At 45.6% G+C, this 21,955-nt stretch overlaps 1 protein-coding gene across 3 annotated transcripts in view; it reads left to right on the top strand.

The window, feature by feature from the left end:
- Positions 1-21,955, top strand: part of PCLO (piccolo presynaptic cytomatrix protein) — a 177,491-nt gene that overhangs the window by 108,900 nt on the left and 46,636 nt on the right. For all 3 annotated transcript variants that reach the window (XM_048501408.1, XM_048501407.1, XM_048501406.1), the window contains exons 8-9: positions 3,719-3,840; positions 16,554-16,635. In XM_048501408.1, coding sequence (XP_048357365.1) covers positions 3,719-3,840; positions 16,554-16,635 — 204 coding nt within the window. The remainder of the gene's footprint in view (positions 1-3,718; positions 3,841-16,553; positions 16,636-21,955) is intronic.

Raw genomic sequence — 21,955 nt, 5'->3', positions numbered from 1 at the left:
GGGGGAACCACATCTGTCCCCTGCGGCACCCCCCCCCCAACACACTTACTTCAAATAATTTAACAACCAGCTTGTTGCAATTATTTAACATAATTTGAAATAATTTTGTAAGTAGCGGAAGATTTATATAATAATAACTACCTGTAATTGTATAATAATGACTAATGATAATAATGATTTTGGAGCAATATAAAACCTGATTTGATCTTCTTAGTAAATAAGGTCTTAAAGCAGATCAAAAATAGCTGTTCGTGCATATTTATCCATATTTTATATACTGGGGAAATATCCAAGATACAGATTGGTTTACTCTTAATCTTTGCATGAAGAACCATCTTATATCGTTTCATCCAAACCACTTCCTTCAATGTCTGGAAGTTTCAAGGACAACCAGTCAGTTTTCTTGCGAGGAGACCATACTGAAGGTGTGTTTGTAAGGTAGGGTCATATCTGTTTGTTTAAACACATACAACCACATCCAGGAGGTTCCAGAAATCTCCCTAGCAGACCATGCTAGTCAGCTCCTGCAAAAGCAGAGTGTTCCCTCCCTTCTCTTTCAGCTGGCTGCTGAAACTCACAATTTATTTTATTCACCAGCTACATTCAAACAGGCAAACCATTCCATTCCATACCCCTCCCAAACAGAAGTGAGGTTTTCATAGACTATGAAGCAAGCATCTGTTGCTGTTATGCTGTACAAAACCTAGATGTAGTCATCCTTTCTCTTGTCAGAAGACATCATCCCATAAGACTGGGATAGAGACTATCATCTTTCTCAACTATCCCAGTTATAGGGCACAGCAGAACATGCCCTCGTGAACCTGCTAGCTTCACTTTTGAAGTAAGTTATTAATCAACTCTCAATTAGCCTCATTTTTCACACCAATGTGTATAAGATGGAAGCAGGCTCTCTGGTCAAGCCTTCTCCCCCTCCCCCATGCAAGAGTGCAGCATTAGGCTACAGCAAAAACCTGTATTAGATCAGCCTATGTAAAGCGTGTGTACCTGAAGGGCTGGGTACATCCCAACCCCTTTCTTCTCTTTCTTAAACTCCTTCTCTCTGACCACCCTCACTAAGCTCAGACTTCCTGCTTCTTCTGGACAGCCAGAATGTCTCATTTGCTCTGCAGCATGCAGAGATCTGGGATCTTCAAGGAAGGCTGTGGAATATATTTGTTGGAGGAAAAGCATTATGTGCTGATGCTCTCTTGTTTAAATAATAATAACAACTAGTAGTGGCAGTAGTAGTATTTGAATAGCAAGCCTTTATTGGCATAGACAACAGTTACAACAATAATAAAAAACGGATTAAAAAGCATATACAATACAGGGAATTAATGTTAGGTCGAAGGAAATCTACTGGCGTTCAGTAATTTCCAAGAGAAAGTCTGCCACTATCATACAGAGAGAAGGATCAGGATTGTCCAACAAGTAGTGTAATCTTTGGCTAAGATCAAGTGTAGTATCTGTTCTTATCAGTATTTGAATAACTGCTTCATCATATGCATTGCTGCTGTAAGCCCGTCTTGCTGTGGTTGCCTTATTAAAATTCTCCTCTAATGGATGTCAAAAGTAATGATAGTCCTGGCGGATTTGGGACTGGTCTCTCACATCTTCAGCACAGCAGGTACAATTCAATTACCACTTCTACTGTATCTCTCATTTCTGCCAGTTTGTTGGGATTCTATCAGCAGGTGCACTCTGATCTGGAGGAACCAGGTTTGATTCCCAGCTCTGCCGCTTGAGTTGTGGAGGCTTATCTGGGGAATTCAGATTAGCCTGTACACTCCCACACACGCCAGCTGGGTGACCTTGGGCTAGTCACAGCTTTTCGGAGCTCTCTCAGCCTCGCCCACCTCACAGGGTGTTTGTTGTGAGGGGGGAAAGGGCAAGCAGATTGTAAGCCCCTTTGAGTCTCCTACAGGAGAGAAAGGGGGGATATAAATCCAAACTCTTCTTCTTCTTCTACATAGTGAACTGCTTGCTGCTTGAACCAATTCACACAACCCTCGATGAGTATCAAAATCTGTGCAGATGGCCACTTCCCATAAAGGGAGAATGATACCTGAGCACATAACATCCCCGTTTCTTACACTGACAAAGCTCCAGAGGTCAGTTTCTGCAGCAGAGATTGCTTGGAAGCACCATATTAACTCAGCTCCTCAAAGGAAAATCAGAACATGCGTGATAAAAAATAAAAAGTTAATTAAAGACCCAGTAGCTGGTTTCAACCAAACCAGCTTTGGAAAGAGGTGGTTGCTTCCCATGCCCACCATCTTTCTGCCAGAATCTCCCCCACCCATTGCTGCTACTGCAAACTGGCTGGTTTTCTTCCTGCAGGGTTCCACATAAACCAGGAGCCAGCATAGTGTAGTGTAGTGGTTAGTGTAGTGGTAGACTCTAAGCTGGAGAACTGGCTGTCATGGAATTACCTCTGCAAGAGGTAGAGCCAGTTATAAAGTGGTTGCCACATCTTGCTTTCAGTCTCACAGTGAATATCCTTGTGCTTCGTTGGCAACTGTAACACATGTTTTTTTAAAATATCTCCACAGTCAATCAAAAGCCTTGCTGGGCAAATGCCCCACCTGGCCTTGCCCACTTTATAAAAGCACTTGGTGGCCACCATGTTGGTGGGCCCTGGCTTATGAGTTGACAGTGTTGCAATTTTATTACTTGCCTTTGCATTTGCCCTGAGAGGTAAGCCAAGTGCAGGAGAAGGACATTCTTTTTTGCTCCTTTGTGTATTAACATTTTGTGGGGAGTGGGTATATCTACAGGGAAAGGTGGAAGAACTGCCTAATTTAGAGCACACTATAGATTTCATATAAACAGCTCAGTGGTGGATCTCAAGAACCTTGCTGGTTTACTTCCTCCCAGTAAGAACTTGTGTGTCCATAAGAGCTTCAGTCCAGAGAAAAGTCTGATCTCACCCACTGTGCCACAATCACTTGGGGTCCTCTCTTAACACTGATTATAGTGTAATTGTGCCCAGTCTTGTATTCTGTAGTAATTACTAGTAGACTGATCATTGCAGGACAGCAGATGGACTGAACATTGGGAGCATCTCTCAAAAATGGAACCCTGAAGGACAGAGGAATCTCATCAGAGTGAAAATATGGGAAGACTGTGATAAGATTTAAAGCACTTTGATTCATTGTTTATAAATGTCTACCTTATCTTGCAGGCTCAAGACAGACACTGATGACTAACAATTAATATACATATAATAATTCATCCACTGATTTCCAGTGTAAGAAAAGTTTTCTGTCATTTGTGGGGAAAGGCCAGACTTGAACTTTAGTGAACCTAAATATGAAGGGTGCTTCAGAACTTGGGAGCAACCACCAGCAAGGTTTCTGTATGCTTTGTGCAAGAATGGTATGGTGACATTCGCAACTGTGATAGAGTTGAGGGCAGGAGATGATCCCTGAGTATGCAGAATTCTGACCAGCTTATTTAATCACCCAAATGAGGCTATGGAAGTGGTTGTAACACTCTGAGGTCTCTTCTCCTAGGTATCCACAATCAACAAGACTACATCTTCTCTCTATCACTTACTACTAACCTGAGCTTTTCTGTTCTACTTTTGCCTGTTGTTTTGAGTTCAATGCATGGCCACTTATTACCCGCTATCTATGCATGTTGACTGCACATCCTGGAATATTGCTCTTCTCGCATCTGTGGTTCAGAACCTATGACATGTCCTTGGTTTTCAAAGCCTACCACCTTCGCCAGGAAGAAACGGACTGGTTTGACAAACCTCGGGAGTCTCACGGTTTTGATAGAAGGCTACCAGACAAGCTTGTCCACTCGAGACCACCAAGCCAGCATCAAGATCAAGTAAGAAAGCTGTGTTTTTAACAAGTGGTTTTTTTCCTTATTGCCAACTAGTCAGTTTGCCAGAGTAAAGGCCATCGTTTATCTAATTCTGAATTTGGCCGGCGGAGGGTGGGTGGTGGGTGGGTGGTGTTATCTTTTTTTAAAAGAGGATGGGAAGAAATGAAGAAAAATTAAGTGTTAGGCTCTCACTCAATTATATCATGAGGTCTTGGTGAAAGGCAAAACTTAACTGGGAGAGCAGAAAGAAGATGGAGCAAAAAATGGGAGTTGGAGGGTGGGAAGAAAGTAGAAAGCCACAGAGGCTGCCAGGAAGGTGGGGGAACGACTGAAGGACAGGAGGGAAAGTGACAGATATGAGGAACAAGACAGGTTGCAGAGAAGGAAGGACTCATGGAAAGAGCTGCAAGACAGAAGAAAGGAGGAAAAGAGAGAGGAGGAGGACTTGTGTGCTGGGGGCTGAGATTCTCCACCCCAAATGAGTACCAGCAAGGTGTAGCGGTTAAGAGAGGTGGACTCTAATATGGGGAATGGGTTTGATTCCCCACTCCTCCACATGAGCAACAGATTCTATGATGAACCAGGTTGGTTTCGCTGCTCCTTCACATAAAGTCCGCTGGGTGGTCTTGGGCTAGTCACAGTTCACTCAGAACTCTCTCAGCCCCACTTACCTCACAAGGTGTCCATTATGAGGAGAGGATGGGAAGGATCTTGTGAATCACTTACGGATGAGAAAAGTGGGGTAGAAATACAAACTCTTCTCCTTTTTCTACCTATAACAACCCTCCTTTTGTATGACAATGAAAATATCTCCATTACTCCAACCATCTATTGCTAAAAAAATAATTATCTCAGCTACTGATACTACTAAGCCATTGATAATCTTCTAAGCTATTGATTATGATCCTTCAAATCCAGTCCCCAAATTTTGCAGCCCTGAATTGCAAGTACTATCCTTCTGCTGCTATGTGTCATGACCTCTACCCAAAGTCACCTGATTGTACAAGCACTTCCAGTCACCATACCAGGCAGTCCTGCACCAAAGGTATGGGAGGCTCAATTTTCCCTGGGAAAGTTGACACCGTGGATGGAAGAAAAACTGCTGCTTTCTCCTCTTGTACATATTATTTGCCCTGGTCACTGTCCTTGTTACTTTGACCTGTGGCTCACTGAGCAGGCAAAGGCAATGCTTCCTCGTTGTCAAGGGAACTGGGCTCAGGCTCCCTTGCGCTGGAATGTGTGTGTGTTGTTCAAAGTGATACAGTTCACAGGAATGTGCATCCATATCTTACCTCTGAATGAGGCTGTTTATTCCTCCAGAGTGCATTACTTTCAATGGGATGCACATCTATGGATCATCAGCCTAATGGCTTCACAGTGGGAAAGTATTCTTTCACCCTGGAGCCCACCCACTTCCGCCATTTCACACAAAGATGTCAAGACCTGCCCCAAAGAGGTGCGAATATAGGAAGAACTGAAAAGGTGGGTGAAACATACAAAAATCAGGTGACAAGACTTTTAAGCAAATCTGTGCAGAAGCACTGTGAGCTTTGTATAGAAAATGTGTGTGCCATCTTAAGAACATAAGAACATAAGAAAGAGCCTGCTGGATCAGACCAGAGTCCATCTAGTCCAGCTCTCTGCTACTGGCAGTGGCCCACCAGGTGCCTTGGGGAGCTCACACACAGGATGTGAAAGCAATGGCCTTCTGCTGCTGCTGTTCCTGAGCACCTGGTCTGCTAAGGCATTTGCAATCTCAGATCAAGGAGGATCAAGATTGGTAGCCATAGATTGACTTCTCCTCCATAAATCTGTCCAAGCCCTTTTTAAAGCTATCCAGGCTAGAGACAATCACCACCTCCTGTGGCAGCATATTCCAAACACCAATCACACGTTGCTTGGATCTTAGATCTCCTCAAGGCAACTCACAACAATAAAACAAAATAAAATTAAATAGACAATAAGAACAAATCATACTAGTAATAACATGTTAGTAAAATAATCCAAGTCAACAACATAAAGCAAATCTATTAAAATGTCAATAAAAGCCACTGATTAGAAATGGGCCTTGGATATATCCACACAAGATGCTACAGGAATCCAGAAGAACATAAGAACCATGTTGGATCAGACCAATGTTCCATCTAATCCAGCATCCTGTCTCACACTGTGACTAACCAGTTTCTCTGGAGATCCAGAAACAGGACGTGGAAGTTGCCTCTTGGCACTGGTATTCAGTTTTACACCCTCTGAGTGTTTACTCCCTTCTTGGATCACATGGTGTCATAGATGAAGCCTTTCCTCACTTAACTCTGCAGAATTTCAGGTTTCAGAATCTGCAGGCAGGTTAGGAAGCCAAATGATTTACATACTACAGTCCCTAGCATGTGGACTAATTCCAGTAGCCGATTGCCATGTTGGAATGCTGGGTTACATAACAGTGTCATAAATATATTTGGCATGTAAACTGTATCTTAAATTATTGTAAGGCCCAGCACTCATTATACTAAATTTGGGGGGAGGGGGGGGCGTTATCTGATTAACACATTAGGTTTGTACATCAAGCCACATCTGGAACATGTAGAATATAATTCGGTTCAGTGTCAGTGGCTTTTGCACAACACTGTGTCCTGTGCTTGCAGCTGAAGAGCAGTGATGTGAGATGAATCACATTTGCAAGTAAATTACATTATAGGAATGCAGCCAAACCCCTCCAGACTGTGGGAGAGGGAATTAACCAGCTGATGCAGGGTCAGCTAGACAGTTATTTCCCTAGAAAGTGATTGTGGTGATTCTGATGTTCATCAGACATTGATTCAAGAGCCTGCATTTTAGATTTTTAAAAAAGTCTCATGCTCAGTGACTTTTTGTCATTTCAGCTAATAAAGACAGAATGTTTATAGCACAAAACCACACTGAACAATCCACAGTAGCCCAGCTGAGATCACAAATTTATCCATATTCTCGTACGCATTTTTACTCATTTAGAGTGCACCCATCTATGCCCAGCTTGCTAGCATCAGTCAGATGCCCAAGTACTTCATTTGATCACTCTGACCTAGATCCTCTCTTTACTTTAATTCTGACAGATACCGACAGATGGTGCTTCAAGCAATATCAAAGTAAAGGCCAAAAGACATTTGACATTTTTGGGAGTTCAGGACTGAAATTTCTGACAAGTTTTCAAGGATGTGAATAGGGCCTCATTGGGGGAGAGAAAATTTAACTCTGTCCCCTCCCTGGCATTCCCACCACTACCTTTAGCTTCAAAGGGGTAGGACCATAGACTATTGGGGGGGGGGTTTCACTCTCTCATGGCAGGAGCGTAACGAGGCAAACTGTAGCCCCGGGCAAAACCTGAGTTGGATGCCCCCCACCACCACCACATGGGTCGCCACTCCACCACGACCAATTTTTTTTTGCACCAGGACATTGGTGCCTGCATGAGGTGCATTTTTAGACACATCAGCACCACAATTTCAGTGTATCATCAGGAGACTGTCCTTATGCTACCCCCCAAGTTTGGTGAGGTTTGGTTCAAGAAGTCCAAAGTTATGGGGTGCCTCATCCCCCATTGTTTCCAATGGGAGCTAATAGGAGATTATGCTACCCTTTTGAGGGTCCATAACTTTGGACCCCCTGAACCAAACTGCACCATTCTCTTCCCATTGGTAGCTTTTAGGACTATAAGACACACACATTTCCAGGCAGGGCATTCCATCATTTAGTTTTTTTTCCCCAGGATGGTATCACTTCAGATGAAAAGGACCTATGTATAAATATTGCATTGGATCCCACAATTCATCAGCGCAAAGGAGCATGGATGGTTCCCAAGCCTGCCCTGCCACTTACAGTCCTTGCTGAACCTTGGAAAGTTGGGGTCAAGCCAACGTGGACAAGTAACCCCACAAATGGGAAGGCTGCAGTGAAGAGGGTGAAACAGCGTCAGCACCGGGGTATGCAGGGACTGCTTGGAGAAGGGAATGTGGCAAACATCCATATTTCTTATTTAGGCGGATTGTTGGATCCAACCCATTCTTTTTTTAAAAAAAGCTTGCACATGGGAACCTTTCAAGCTAAGAAGAAGGGATTCAAACGAGTGTTGTCTTTGTTGTTCTAGTTTTCCATGTGCAGATAATTGTTTTACATACTGGGGAGCACTTAAACATGCAATTCACCACCTCGAGTCAGTAGTGGAGTCTTAAACTGGCCTATGCAAATTTTCATATGCATTTTCATTACATCTAAAATATTCATATTTAAAGGGTGGTTCCTGCTTTAAAGTGTTTTAATGGTTCCTGTCTGGGTTTTAGACTACCAGGAACAATTCCATTAGCATTTCCAAGCACCATCTGCGAGGAACATATGTGCTTAGTACCATTTTGGTCTGTAGCACTCGACAGCTGAGATCTGTCCTGAGGTTATAATAAAGACATCAGAGTCTCCCACCCACACATCTAGAAGTTCACTGCCAGCCACTTAGCTTTGCACATGTTCCTCCAGTTGAAACCCATCCACAGTGAAGGCAGAGATGCCATCACATTCACTGAACTTTTTTCCCCCAAAACTGGACCATGGGACAATGTAGTGCTGCCAATGTTGAATTTCAAAGAAACAAGGCAACTGGGTCAAAACTGTGACTGCAGAACTTTCAGCAGATAAAGGTGAAGCATTGTGAGTGGGGGAAATCCAAATACGCCCTCTCGTCCTGTCTCCAAAATAGGTCACCCTTTGCTTCCTCCTCTTTGTCCACTTCCTTCCTGTGCCCTCACGTGCTTCCCCAGTGGCCCCTTTCTATTTTTATTTTATTAAATTTGCTACTCCACTGTTCCAAGTCAGACAGCCTGGCCCACAGCTCTCAATTCTCTCCCTCAAGATCAATCTCCTCCTCAAGTTCACTTCCCTCTTAGCCTGTCTCATTCATCAGGGCACTCCATTGTCCTCCTGTCCAGGGTCATTGCTCTGGATCCTGCACTTACCTGAGAGAAAGAGGAAGCAGCCACTGGAGTCGTTGGATCTTGGCTATGCAATGCCAGTCCAACACCACGGGAGCAACTCCTCCATTGCATCAAGGCTTGGAGGGACCCAGCAGGACATAGAAGGCAGCAGCAAGTGTGTTTGTGTGTGTGCGTGTGTGTGTGCGTGTGCGTGTGCGTGTGTGCTGGATCAATAGGAATTCACAGCCAGAAGGAGCCATGGCACAAGCAGCGCCTTGTGAATTATACAAATGAACCAGCTGGCCATCTATGATGTCCTTAAGGTAGTCACTTTTCACTGCTTCGAGATAACTAGGGAAACCCTTCAGCAGCATTTCAGAGACTGATGGTATTAAAAGAGCAACCATTCCCAGCTGGTAGTCTCAGAATTGACTGACTTGGCCACTTGATGGTTGGAGCCCAAGAATCCAGGAGAAGCGATACCAATGGAGAAGGTGGTGGAGGATCAGGTACTACAGACAGTACCAGCAGAGGTTAGGACCCGGATGCTCTAAAGTATCCTGGAGAACTATGAAGCTGCAGATGCCACTACCAAAAGTGGGAAAGCATCAGGTGGTAGCCCCATACATACTAGTCAACAAAGCAAGCTGCCAGCCTGGCTCTCTAGGACCTAGGAAAGGTCAACCAGGCCCCTATCAAGTGAGAGGCATTAGAACAACTCATACACAGTGCTTTTCTGATGCAGCTGTTCTGCAGTGAATTCTGTTACCTGCAACAGCCCCATCAGCTAATGCTGGGGGACCAGGAACCGATCGGGACCCTTTTTACACCTGCAGAAATGTAGGGCGCTATAAGCATGAGTGGCCTGTGATGGAGTGTGACACTGGACTCAAGGAAGTATTATCCAGCCAAGCAGTACCCACTGAACAGCTTTTGCCACAATCATTACCATATTTGGAAAGAAGCTGAGAACCCTCCTAGTCTCCAGCAATACCATCTCCATGGTATTCCAAGAGCCTCCCAGTTCAGCCCTGGACCAGAGTAAGGTCTGTCCCAGCACGTCCATGAGTGGCCAGCAGTGAGAATCCCAGTGATACAGGGTGGTTCACTCTAAGATTTAGAGATTTATAACCTGCCATACCCAGTCTTCTTGGTGGGACATACCAGAGTTCTCAGCATCCTTCATCAAGCCAGGGGGAAAAGGTCCTTCCTGGGAATGATGACAGAGAGAGCCTGAGTCCTAAACCTCAAGCAGCAGAAGTGGAGGTGTCATGATGGCAAGCTTAGGAAGCCAATCCCTGCTTCCTCACAGCACAGGAGATGGACAACACTCTTCACTGGATGAGAAACAAGGTTACAGTAAGTGAGATGCAGGTGCAGGATCCTCATGCCAAATGTCTCCTTTGGGTAAAACAGAACAAAGGGGTCTAGACCCAAGCCACCAAAGTTTCTTGGGGTTGGAAGAAGTCTAATAACTTCTGGTGCCTTCCTCATGTCACCCAGAAGTCTTATAATTTGCCCACAACCATGGGTGGGCTGGCCATCGAGGAATGACCAAAACCCTGGCTTGGGTCCCAGATAATTTATTTTAGGTGGCTGATTTCTGGACAGGAAATCCTACTGCCAATCATTCCCAATATGCCAAAAAGTGTCCTCCCAGTCACTGCCCAGAGCCCCTCTACTGTCTCTGCCTGTAAGACCCATGCTTTTCCACTGGGTAATGAGAGACATTGTGAGTCTGCTGCCTCAGATTCCTCAGGGTGGCTATGCCACCCAGATGCCTGTTATCCCCTCTGCACAGTGAAGACTACCAGGGTCACTAAGGTGCTGTTACGTTTCTTTTCTATGATGGGGTTGCCAGAAGCAATCACGAAAGACCAGGGTATGCCTTTACATGAGGCAATTATATAGGTCCCTGGGAATTAAGCAGATTTTCTTGTCACTCTACCATCCACAGCTGGATGGAGGGATGGACTGATAGAGTGCTTCAACCAAACCCTAAAGAATGTCCTGCAGAAGTTGGCACAGACTGACCAGGCCAGTGGGACTCCATAAGCCTCCATGGAGTTCATCCCATTTGTGATCCTGTATTTCGCACTCCAGGAGATCCTAGCCCTCATGGAAAGTCGGGTGGCCCCAGCTTTCACCAAAGGTTTGCCTCCAGACCTGATCATCTGCCAGTTGCAAGAAAAAATGGAATAGCCCAGGATAGAGGCTCAGTGGTGGCCGACCATAACCCAACAGCTATAACCCAGGAATGTGACTTCAGTAGTTTGCCCCAGAGAACACAGTTCCTATGCATTTTCATGCTTCTCCAAGGTGAGAAGGGGACAACCCCTGACAGGGGCTACTGGCTTTTGTTCAGGCCATCGGCCCAAGCACATATGACACATGGTACTTCCCCATGAAGCAATAGTACAAGCAGCCAGTAGAGGAGTGTGGACTTGTCAAAGACCCTCCAGAGCCGGAGAAAGGATACCTCCCTTGGTTGGTGGACATGCTGACAGAACACCCCAAAATCAATCTTGCTTTACCCCAGTGCAAGTCAAGGAGGTGAAAGCCCTTCTCAGAGGAGTCCCTGTGGTGTTTTCCAGGATTCCATGGAAAACCAAAATGATCCAGGCATCTTGGTGACATATCCCTTGGAAACACTGGGAGGAAGTGACCTTGGAAACAGAGGAAATGCTGCAGTTGGGGGGTGGATCGTTGAACCCCCCCCTAGTATGTGTCACAGCACAATTGTGTTTGTCCCCAGGCTGGATAGGAGGATAAGGTTTTTTGATGATTATAAAGAACTGAACAATGTTGCTCACTTCAACTCCCATTCCATGCCACAAGCCAACATACTAATTGATCAACTGGGAGCAGCCCACTTCTTGATCAGCCTTAATCTGACAAAAGGCTACTGGCAGATCCCAGTCCAGATAGAAGACTAAGAGAAGATGACCTTCACAACCTCTCAAGGGTTCTTCCATTTTAAGGTGTTGTTTACACTGCATGGTACTGGTGCTACAGACCAAGACTTCAAAGTTAGATCTGAGTGCTATATTTTCCCAAGAACAGAACAAGGAGGAGTTCCCCATCATACTCCTGAGCCACAAACTGTATCCCACAGAAATCCATTATGCTACAGCAGAGCAAGAGGTCTGAGCTGTCAAGTGGGTTGTTGGAGCTATATAGCATTACTTCCCACCAACTCTTTTGTCCTTATAGCTGACCACGCTCCACTCCAGTGGCTTTCACACATGAAGGATCACAACAATTGGGTTCTGAGGTAGTATTTGTCCCTCTCTCTGGCAAGTGTCACTTGAACGTGGACTGCTTATTACATCTCTTCAAGCCAGCCAATCCACTATCTATGACAAACTGGAGGGGGCCAGGGCTGATGCTCTCAACTCCATATTTAACTGGGAGGAAAAGGAAATGGCATCAAGTCCCACTGCAGTAATCACCGAACTTTGGCCATGCAAGACCAGCCAGACACTGGGGGACAGCATCTCTCCATCTTGTGGCAATTCCTGAATGTGGCAGGAGGCAGCAGCAAGTGAGGGTGGACCTATAGCAACAACCTTCAGAAAGATGCAGCTGAAAGACACAGCCCTACTCAGGAAACCAAAGAACAAAGCGGAATCAGTGGCACAACCAAGCCCTTCAACCCAAGGGGGCAGGAGACAAGGACCGCTAAGGCAGTACAAGGGGACAAGCTGGTAAGCTTCAGCCCTAAGCCAACATGCCATTGGGCCAAGGGCTGACCACACTCTCAAGAGCAACTCCAGGGCCAGAGTGATTGGAGGAGACTAGGAACTGACCCTCAGGAACTCCTTTAAAAGATGCACTTTGGGAAAGCCAGGGAGAAAAAAACAGACCTCACCTGAGGCATACAAGGAGAGGTAACTGGCAAGAGGGAGAGAGGCGCCCAGGTCCAGCGAAGACCCCTCTCCTCACTCTTTTCTGAGCCCCCTCCTAGGGCAGATTTACTTAAAGGAAATGCTGGAGGGCACAACAGCTCTGGACTCTGGCCAGACTCTGGTACAGTCGGCCACATTGTGATGAGTTTTTCCTCCTTTCAGCTGTGTACCTTTAAAAAAAATTTTTCTCATGCCTGTTTCTCCACCTCCCCAGCCACGTAACCTTCAAACCCCAATCTGTTCACTGCCCCATTTTCCCTCCGCACACCTCAGCCATTTGGCCATTTTCTTCATCCACCTGCCAAAACAATACATGATGATCCTTAGGAGAGGTGACTATGTCCATACATAGTGACTTGGCTTTAAGTTTGGGGCGGGGTATGTGAGTGTGGGAATAAGCACAGCTCTAGAGATATTGGAATGACATTTTGTTTTGGGAAATCCCAAATAGGTGGCATAATCAGGTGAGGTAGGACAGCCAGGGTTGATGGTGCCCACTGTAAATTTAAGAGTTCAGGGGCACCTTCTTGTACTGCTGATGCACATCATTCTGTGTCCAGCTTAAACATTCAGAGCCCTCTGCAACAGAGACGAAAGGCTAACAGAGTAGATCCCTTAGAAGGTCAAGGCAAGTGTGGCAAAATGATGCCCCTGATCATGCTAGGCCTACCTCACGTGTTTGAAGCATCTAAGGCAGGTAATCTCCACAGCCATCTGGATTCTTCCAGTGCCCCAAGGACAATGTGGGGTGGGGATGGAGAGAAAGGGAATCAGCTTGCCTTCTGATTACCTTCCTCACAAGGTTGGGTGCAACCAATTTTCCAGGCTAGGAGATGAGATGAGCCCAACCTCCCTGCAGTCAGCTCAGAGTACATTTGCTGTGTACACAACAAAATTTCCCTGCAGGAAATAAAAACTGACTCCCAGATGACCTCTCATCAGCTGGGAGTTGGCTTCCACCACAAACTGCAAAATTCCCCCTTCCTACCTCAATAGTATGAGGCGTCAAATACATGGGATGCTGGGAGTTCTGAGAATGGTGCTCACAGTGTTTTGTTTTCCTCTGGAAACCAGGTGCTGAGAGTCCTGATTCAGGTGGGGATGGGAATGCAAAGGGGGGGATTAACCTCCTCACCTGCCCACTTATCTTGATCTGAAATGGCCCCTTGGAGTGCCTTGGGGAAACATAAGGGTATTGAAAATGACAGTAGCATGTTATTTTTGTTTTTGACTTCTTGAAAGCATACAATTTGGTTATTCAGTGTGGACTGTTTGACTAAGGCTACTTCCTAGTTGTGACACACTTCAAGCAAGAAACTACTGAAAAGGGTAATTTATGACTGCATAAATTGGGGATATCAAATGCAAATGGTTTGGAAGGACAAACATTGAACCAGGACAAAATGAGACAAAGAGGTGGGCAGTCTGCCCTGAGCTGCATGATAATCAATTCTTCAAAGATTTTATCCCAAAAAATATTTCAAAAGCACAGAAATGATAAAAATAAACAGGCAAAGGGGAACAGAGTGAGCTCAGCGGCACAATAAAATGGCACTAAGGGGAAAATTCAGGAACAGCATAGAGGCATGGGAAACATCGCACAACAAGTGAAGATGTTTTGAAAACATTTAAGGCTAAAGATTCCTTTTAAAGGGGGATTCATTTAAAACATTTTGAGGTTGGAAATTAAATTTTTCTGGGAGGTAAGGAGGAAAAAAACAAATGTGGGACTCCATGGAGGAAACATTTTATTTCCTGCCTCAAAATGTTTTTAAAGGTTTGTATAGAAAGGGCCAAAGTCGGTTTCTGATTTCCTCCATAGGAGCATTCACTTGAGGAAGGCACATTTCATACTACATAAATACATGAGTTGTGGCCCAAAGCACTACACCAGTAGGTGAGTTGTGGCCCAAAGCCTCCACCAATTCTGGCAGCTTAGAGAGTGTTTCTGCATTCTGTGTCCCCAGATGGCTTCAGTCTTGAACAGAGCCAGTTCAGTAAGGTCATGGCAGCTGGGTGCCCCCGAAGCACACAAACAGATGCCTGGCAAGCTGTCAAGAAGAGCTGATGCCTGGATATGTGGTCAAGGCACCTCCTCAGGTCTCCCTCATCCTCATGGAAGCCCCAATCTCAGGACAGAGCCCATGCAGAATTTATGGTTTGCTGCAATTTATTTAAAGAGGTTTGGAAACTGGCCTCTTGCTAGGAGGCAACTGGCAGGCACAGAACAGAGGGGCAGTGGCAGTGCTGATGGCATGAGGTAGGAGGAAGAAAGGAGGACAGAGAAGTCCAGAAGTGCCATAGAGTCCTGATCCTCTGCCCTGCTCACTTTCTCAATTGATTTCATGCACTGAGATGACAGAGAAGAGTCACGTTTAAGTTTTGCCAAAACCTCTGCATCCCAATCCCCTACCTGACATCATAGGGTGGAGCCTGATGACATCACATACTTCCACAATGCATCCTGCTTAGCTCCAGCCCAGGTTGATTCTGGTCCATGGAACTGTTTGAGTGAAGAGCTCCTGTGGAACCACAATGCTCCCTTTGGACCTTCAAGCATCTAAAAATGCAGTGTTGGGCAAGTCTTGAAATCATAATGCCCACTTTCTGAGGTAGCCTCATAACAAATGCGCTGAGCTACATCTGGGTATTCCTCTTCCCCTCGTAGTGTTTTTGGATGGGCATAGAACTAATTCACCAAATGTCTGTCAGCATGGTGTAGTTGTTCAGAGTGGTGGACACTAATCTGGAGAATCGGGCTTGATTCCCTACTTCTCCACATGAGCATCAGCTCTAATCTGGAGAAAAAAGGTCTGCTTCATCTCTTATCCGCATGAACAGCAGATTCTATTCTGGAGCAACAGGTTTGGTTCCCCACTCCTCTACATGAAGCTTGCTGGGTGACCGTGGGCAAGTCACAATTCTCACAGAACTCTCTCAGCCCCACCTTTCTCCCAAGGTGTTTGTTGTGAGGAGAGGAAGGGAAGGAGTTTGTAAGCTGCTTTGAGACCCCTTAAGGTAAAGAAAACTGGGATATCGAAACAAACTCTTCCTCTTCTTCTGCTTTCTGTCCACTTTCCTGGTCCCCTCAGAAACATTGTTGTGTGGATGAACTGCCTTAATGGTCACCACAGCTTAGGCACATTGTTTCCCACAAGCGATAAGAAGGCACCTGGTCACTATTAATCCTGCATTTGTATGTTTATATGTTACCAAGATTTCTCCTGCAGGTGGGTAATGGAAATGTAATGACCTAGGGCAAATATCCTTTCGATTTCTTAGATGTACATACTTGTGAATTAACAATTAGTGACAAAGAATGTACACTGCAGCCTTCTTTAATATGCATATATATGAGGAAGAGGCTGTCCTCTTATGTATGCACACTCCTGCCCCCCACTAAGTGTTGACTGTATGCCATTGTCACCTGAGCACACCTGAGCACAATCCTTGAATGTCCCCAGAACAGTGGCGTAGCACCAATGGGATGGGGGGTGCAATGCCCCACGCATACACTGTGGTGGGAGCGGTCTGGGGAGTTCCCGGGGCGGGCAGCACTGCAACGGGGCAAAGGGCATGCGCATGCCCCAGGCACAGTCCCCCCTCGCTCCGCCCCTGCCCTAGACCCATTTGCACAACCAGATTGTTTCAGATATTGCTGTTGTTAAAGCAGCCATGACACAGGACTTCTCGCACTACTGAGGGCCATGTTGGAAACAGTCTTCACCATGATTTAAAACAGATGTTATTGGGGGAGGGGTGATGAGAGAGAGCTTCTAAACATAACATGCTTCGTGACTATTGTTTTGCATGTAAGTCATTTTAAGGACACTTTAATGTTTAATTGGCCTTCATCTTTTATATCTTCTAGATAAATGGGAAGCCAATGCAATACATCTTTCCCCATGCAAGAGTGAAACTTCCAAGGGACCCAAAGGATCGCTCAGTTTCAGGTACAGCAAATGGCAGCAGCTTCTGGATTTATTAGTTGATTTCTTACGTGGTGTGCTGAGACCGTCTGAGAGGGCAAACAGCGTCGTCCTCTATTTAAGGGTGATGTTATCCCATTAGCTCAGGACATATTGACTCTGCATCCTGCTTTGACCATTGTGCAGTGTTTTTTGGCTTGTTGAAAGATGCTGGTCATGTGTGAATAGAGCTTCCTGCTGCCAGAGGTATGTGCTCCTCCACCAAAGACTGTCTCTGCCACAGAAAAGGGTGCCACAGGAGCAAAGCCATCGGCTCAAAGCCATTGATATTTATTAGGAGCACAACATTTGCTTCCAACTAAGAATGGGGTTACCTGAAGAGGGTTGTTGAAGGAATGCTATCTACAAATGCCATTGCTTGTAATATATGTTGAGATGCTATTCCTCTACACCCCTCTTTTTCCATGGATTAATCCCTGCATTTTGAAGCCATTCTCATACTTACACAGTGCTCTGAAAATAGGCCAAGACTCAAGGGACAATTAGATGCCTTCAAAATTAATCAATCGTCCTAGCCACTGTGCTGAAGCAAGAGACACTGTATGCAAATAATAGAAAGTAGGTCCTCAATAGGAACATCAAAACTACATTTCCCAGGATTACCCCCATACATGTCAGTGGGCAAGAGAAGAATTTAATGGCTCCCTGCAAATAGCCCCCATTCCATCCACCACCCACTTCCCATTAGCATTTCTCATACAGAGTAAGTAAAATCAGTGCCTTCGAGGTATCCTAACTCTGCCTGGACTGCGACTTAACGGTTGGTTTCTCTTGGGGGTAAGGACTGAGGGGTTGTCAGAAACTTCCGCAAAGTGAACAAGGGGGCCATTTGAAGCAGAGAGGGGTGATATCATGCTAGTTTTCTTGGCAGCAATTCCAGATGTACAGGAGCAGCAGGAGAGCAGGTGGACACACTGAATATTCAAGTCTCTGTTGTGCAACATTGCTAACAGCAGCTGAAGACATTTGTGCTGTTTGTGTAGACTGGTAAAGATGCTATACCAGGTGTTACGTCTGTAGATGTTTCATAATGTTGAAACTAAGTATGGTGCAGTGGTTAGAGTGTTGGACTAGGATCTGAGAAAACTAGATTCAAATGCCTGCTTGGCCATGGAAGTTCACCAGGTGACCTTGGGCCAGTCATATTGTCTTAGCCTAATGTACCTCGCAGGGTTGTTGTGAGAATAAAATGAAGAACAGAAAAATGACGTGAGCTGCTTTGGGTCCCCATTGCGGGAAAGGTAGGCATACATGAAGTAAAGAGAAATTAAAAAGTTGTTCCTCCAAGACCTTGTTGAATTACATGTGTGACAGACTTCCCTCTGTGATACACCTCTGAAGATGCCAGCCACAGATGCAGGCGAAACGTTAGGAACAAGATCTACCAGACCACGGCCACACAGCCTGGAAAGCCCACAACAACCAACTACATGCTTTCTTCTTTGGTAACAGATTTCGTTTGTCCTGTGCACAGGGCTTCTCAGCCAGGCATTTGGGATTTTCTAGCAGAACATTTGTGCTTCTCTTGCGCTGCTGTAGAAAATTATACTGGTAAATGTCAAAACCTGTGGAGATGTAACTATTGCTGCCAGCCATCACTTTCCTCCAGCATTAAATGGAAAAAGACATCATGCTTTCCTGTCTCACTAAATGATGTTTCCCCAAGCACACTTCAAGTGCTCATTTCCCAGTTTCCTCCCTCCCCCATTCCACATTCACAGACCATCATTTCCTTCATTTTTACTGAGGTTTTCCTATTTTATGCAAATGAACGACCTGATTTAGACCACAGGGCCAAAGATTTTGCTCCACAGGTATTTTTTGGAATCTGCCCTATAAGACCATGGTGGCAAACCTTTGGCACTCCAGATGTAATGGACTGCAATTCCCACCAGCCCCTGCCGATGGGAATTGTAGTCCATAACATCTGGAGTGCCAAAGGTTTGCCACCACTGCTATAAGATCTTAGGTGGTATGGTTTAAAGACATGTACTAGAGAATGCTTTTCTTAATGAGGCAGTGGTAAGATCAACTCAGAAATGGAAGAAAATATTACTTTTCTTAACCAGAGAATACCACAAGGAAAGCTTTAATTGGCAAACCGTGCTAATATCACGAAGGGCATCTTTTTCAAGAAGCCATTTGCGCCCAGATGTGCAGAGGTTTCATTTGGTGAATAACCACAGGACACGTCTTGGAATTAAAATGGCCTACAGCCCTTTTTGTTATCAAAGCAGAAGCTGGGCAAGCAAGAGGAGCACATTGTTCAGCAGCAGGTCAGCTGATCCCGGGAACAACCCCAATCCCTATTGGGGAGGACAGAGTGGTACTGGGCCACCGGGGCGCCCGCCCTTGTGGCCTCCTAACTGCTGGGGTGTCAGAGGCCTCCGCAGCATGCGCCATGAGCCCGCCCCACCCCAAGCCTCTTAAGGAGGCCCCCAATCACGGGGAGGTCGGCGCACAACTTCAGCCTCCCCACCAGGATGTGCTCCTCTGCCCAAACTGCCACAGAGCTGACCCTTCAGCTCCCACCACAGCTTCGCAAGCCTTCCAACCAGTCCAAGAGCGCTCACTGTACAGCACGCAGCCAAATTTCCAGCCCTCTTTCAGATAGGTGCACACCATCCAAACAAAAGAGTGCATGCTCCCAGGTGGTTATCACAGGGTGCGGGATAATGCTACCACCGAGCTCCCAGACCTTGCACACCTGCGTTCCCGCCTTGCACACTTTGCGGCATGCCGCATCCACTTTTTTCGGCTCCCATGCAGCTTTCCATCATAGCCTTGGGAGAAGGCAGGACAAATGTCCAGAATCAACTCCAGGACTTCACGGAGGCCAGCCGCCATCCACAAGGACAGTTCCAGGCCCTTCAAAGCTGGGAGGTCATTCTCACCCAGGTGAATGACTAGCCCCTGAGGTGCACCAAACCTCTGAAGCACCTCCCAAATAGCTGGCAACGCCTCCCAACGCATGCCCCGGTGGCCGAGCCAAATGACGTCCACACCCTTCCCAAGGTTCAGGTCTGTGCCCCAAGGAGTTGAGTGCACGTAAGCGCCAGCCCAGTGGACGTTAGTATGCCCAATGATCCAAATCTGGGTCCGACTTTCCTGCGGCTCTGCGTAAACAGTAAAAACAAGAGGTGAGGTCACACATCCAGCTTAAAGCTAAAAAAAACGCCGACCCCACTGCTAGATTCCAAAAGTAGACACATAGTCATAGAGTAATATTGAGAGGCACAGGCTATGGAAGTGAATATGATGTGGAGAACATTTTTGTCAAGCCTAGCTTGTCTGGAAAGAGTGAGACAAATGACTCCTACTTCTTTTACACCAGGGGTCAGCAACCTTTATCACCCAAAGAGCCATTTGGACCCGTTTTCCATTGCCCCAAAGATCTACCAAGCTGGAGCCTCCAGTTTCGCCCCTCCACTCACCTTTCCTGGAGGGACACACCCATGCTACCCTCTGACCTCCGGGCCACGTGGAGCTGCAGTATAAGGCTGAAAGAGCCGGTTGCAGAACACTGCGGGTTGCAGAGCCGCGGGTTGCAGCCACGGGTTTTACACAATTATGATGGCTTCTATAGGTACAAGGGCCCTGCTCACAGTGGTTAACAATAGTTTGAATACTGAATGATCAGTTCTTCCACCTGCCTGACGGGATGCAGCAATACTTCAAGCAACAATAATAACTGTCATCCATTTTTCGGTGAACTGTAGGCAAAATTTGATTTATAATATATGTCCTACCCACTACTCCCAGTTTGATCTCCCTCTACCTCCTCATCCAGATCATTTATTAAAAATATTGAAAAGTACTAGACTGAGAACTGAGCCCTGTGGCACCCCACTGGAACCTCCTCCAGTCAGAAGAAATGCCATTGACAACTACTCTTTATGTGCAGTTTTCCAAACAGTTCCCCATCCACCTAATTAACCTACAATCCAATCTGCAGTCCTCCATCTTACCTATCAGAAGATCATGGGAAACTGTCAAAAGCTTTCATGAAAATCTAGGTCCACCCCATGGATGGAGTGCAGCAGAATTCAATTAATCAAATATGTGTAAGTTGCAGCTCCAAAATGTCTAAGCTGTGACTCCTAAGCCTATAAATAAGTCCAACCTGAGCAATTTCTTCTGCACAAAACTCCCATCTGTTTTCTTTTGCTGAAGAAGCTTCATAATTTACCAAAACATTCCAGGAAAACAGATAAAATAAGGCAACTTTCAAGTAGAGCGCTTCCAGTGAGCACTTATATTTTAACTAGCATTTGTTTCTCGACTCAAATAATTATCCACAAAGGAGCTCTGAATTTAGGTGTCCACCATCTTCAGGGTAGAACTGGAAGCCTATTATTATATATAACTTTTAAAGAAGCCAAACGAAGTACATTCTGGAATTTAGAACTGAATATCCCAATCTCAGTGGCAAAATATACATAAATCAATTAAAGCGACTGGTGTAGAGATCTATTTCACTACATATATATTCAAGGTTTACTTAGTCTAGAACTCCAGTGTTTTCTCCAGATGTTCAGGGACTCCATCAGCTCTCACCAGCATGGCCACCACGCGGGACAGAGGCTGGGATGGAATTGCAGTTCCTGAACATCTGGGGAGCCGCAGGTTCCCTACCCCTGTTCTAGTCTCAGTGGCAAAATACACATAAATCGATTAAATCTACTGCATTAGATTTGCATTTAAAGGCTTTTCATCCAAAATATTTTGCCACCTAGGTTTTGCTGAGAAGGATACCTGTTGGCACTGCCAACTCCTGGAGCCAATCTGGTTCGTATGTTTTGGAGTGCCCCAACATTGTGCATTTCTGGCAAGATGTTGAATCTCAGATTAATCTCACATGATCCACTCACAGCTAATAATCTAATGCTAGGACATATTCCATCTCTACGGGCACTTCCCAAATGTCAAGTGCTATAAATTCAAAGGGTAGCCTTGATTGCCAAGGGGAATATCTTGCAGCACTGGAAATCCTGTGTTTTTCCCTCTGTGAATGATTGGGTCAGTGATATGTTAGATCTCTGTGTAAGGGAAAGAATTGCACGCAACAGACCAGAAGCCCCTCTTCCATCTGGCCAGCTCTCTTGTAACTCTTTGAGCACTTGTGCCTCACCTTCTCCATTCTTGCTTAGCTGGATTCATATTGCCACCTCTTATTTCCCCTTACTTATTTCTCACTCTCCCTCTGTTTCCCTCTTTTTTCTCTTCATCTTTATGCTTACCTACTTGAGTATTTGTAGCTCTTTTTTCTTCTTCTTGATAGCGT

Source organism: Sphaerodactylus townsendi, linkage group LG06 (genome assembly GCF_021028975.2).
Source record: "Sphaerodactylus townsendi isolate TG3544 linkage group LG06, MPM_Stown_v2.3, whole genome shotgun sequence".
Lineage (NCBI taxonomy): Eukaryota > Metazoa > Chordata > Lepidosauria > Squamata > Sphaerodactylidae > Sphaerodactylus > Sphaerodactylus townsendi.
Note: the sequence above shows the minus strand (reverse complement) of the source record. Positions and strands in the feature narration are given on the sequence as shown.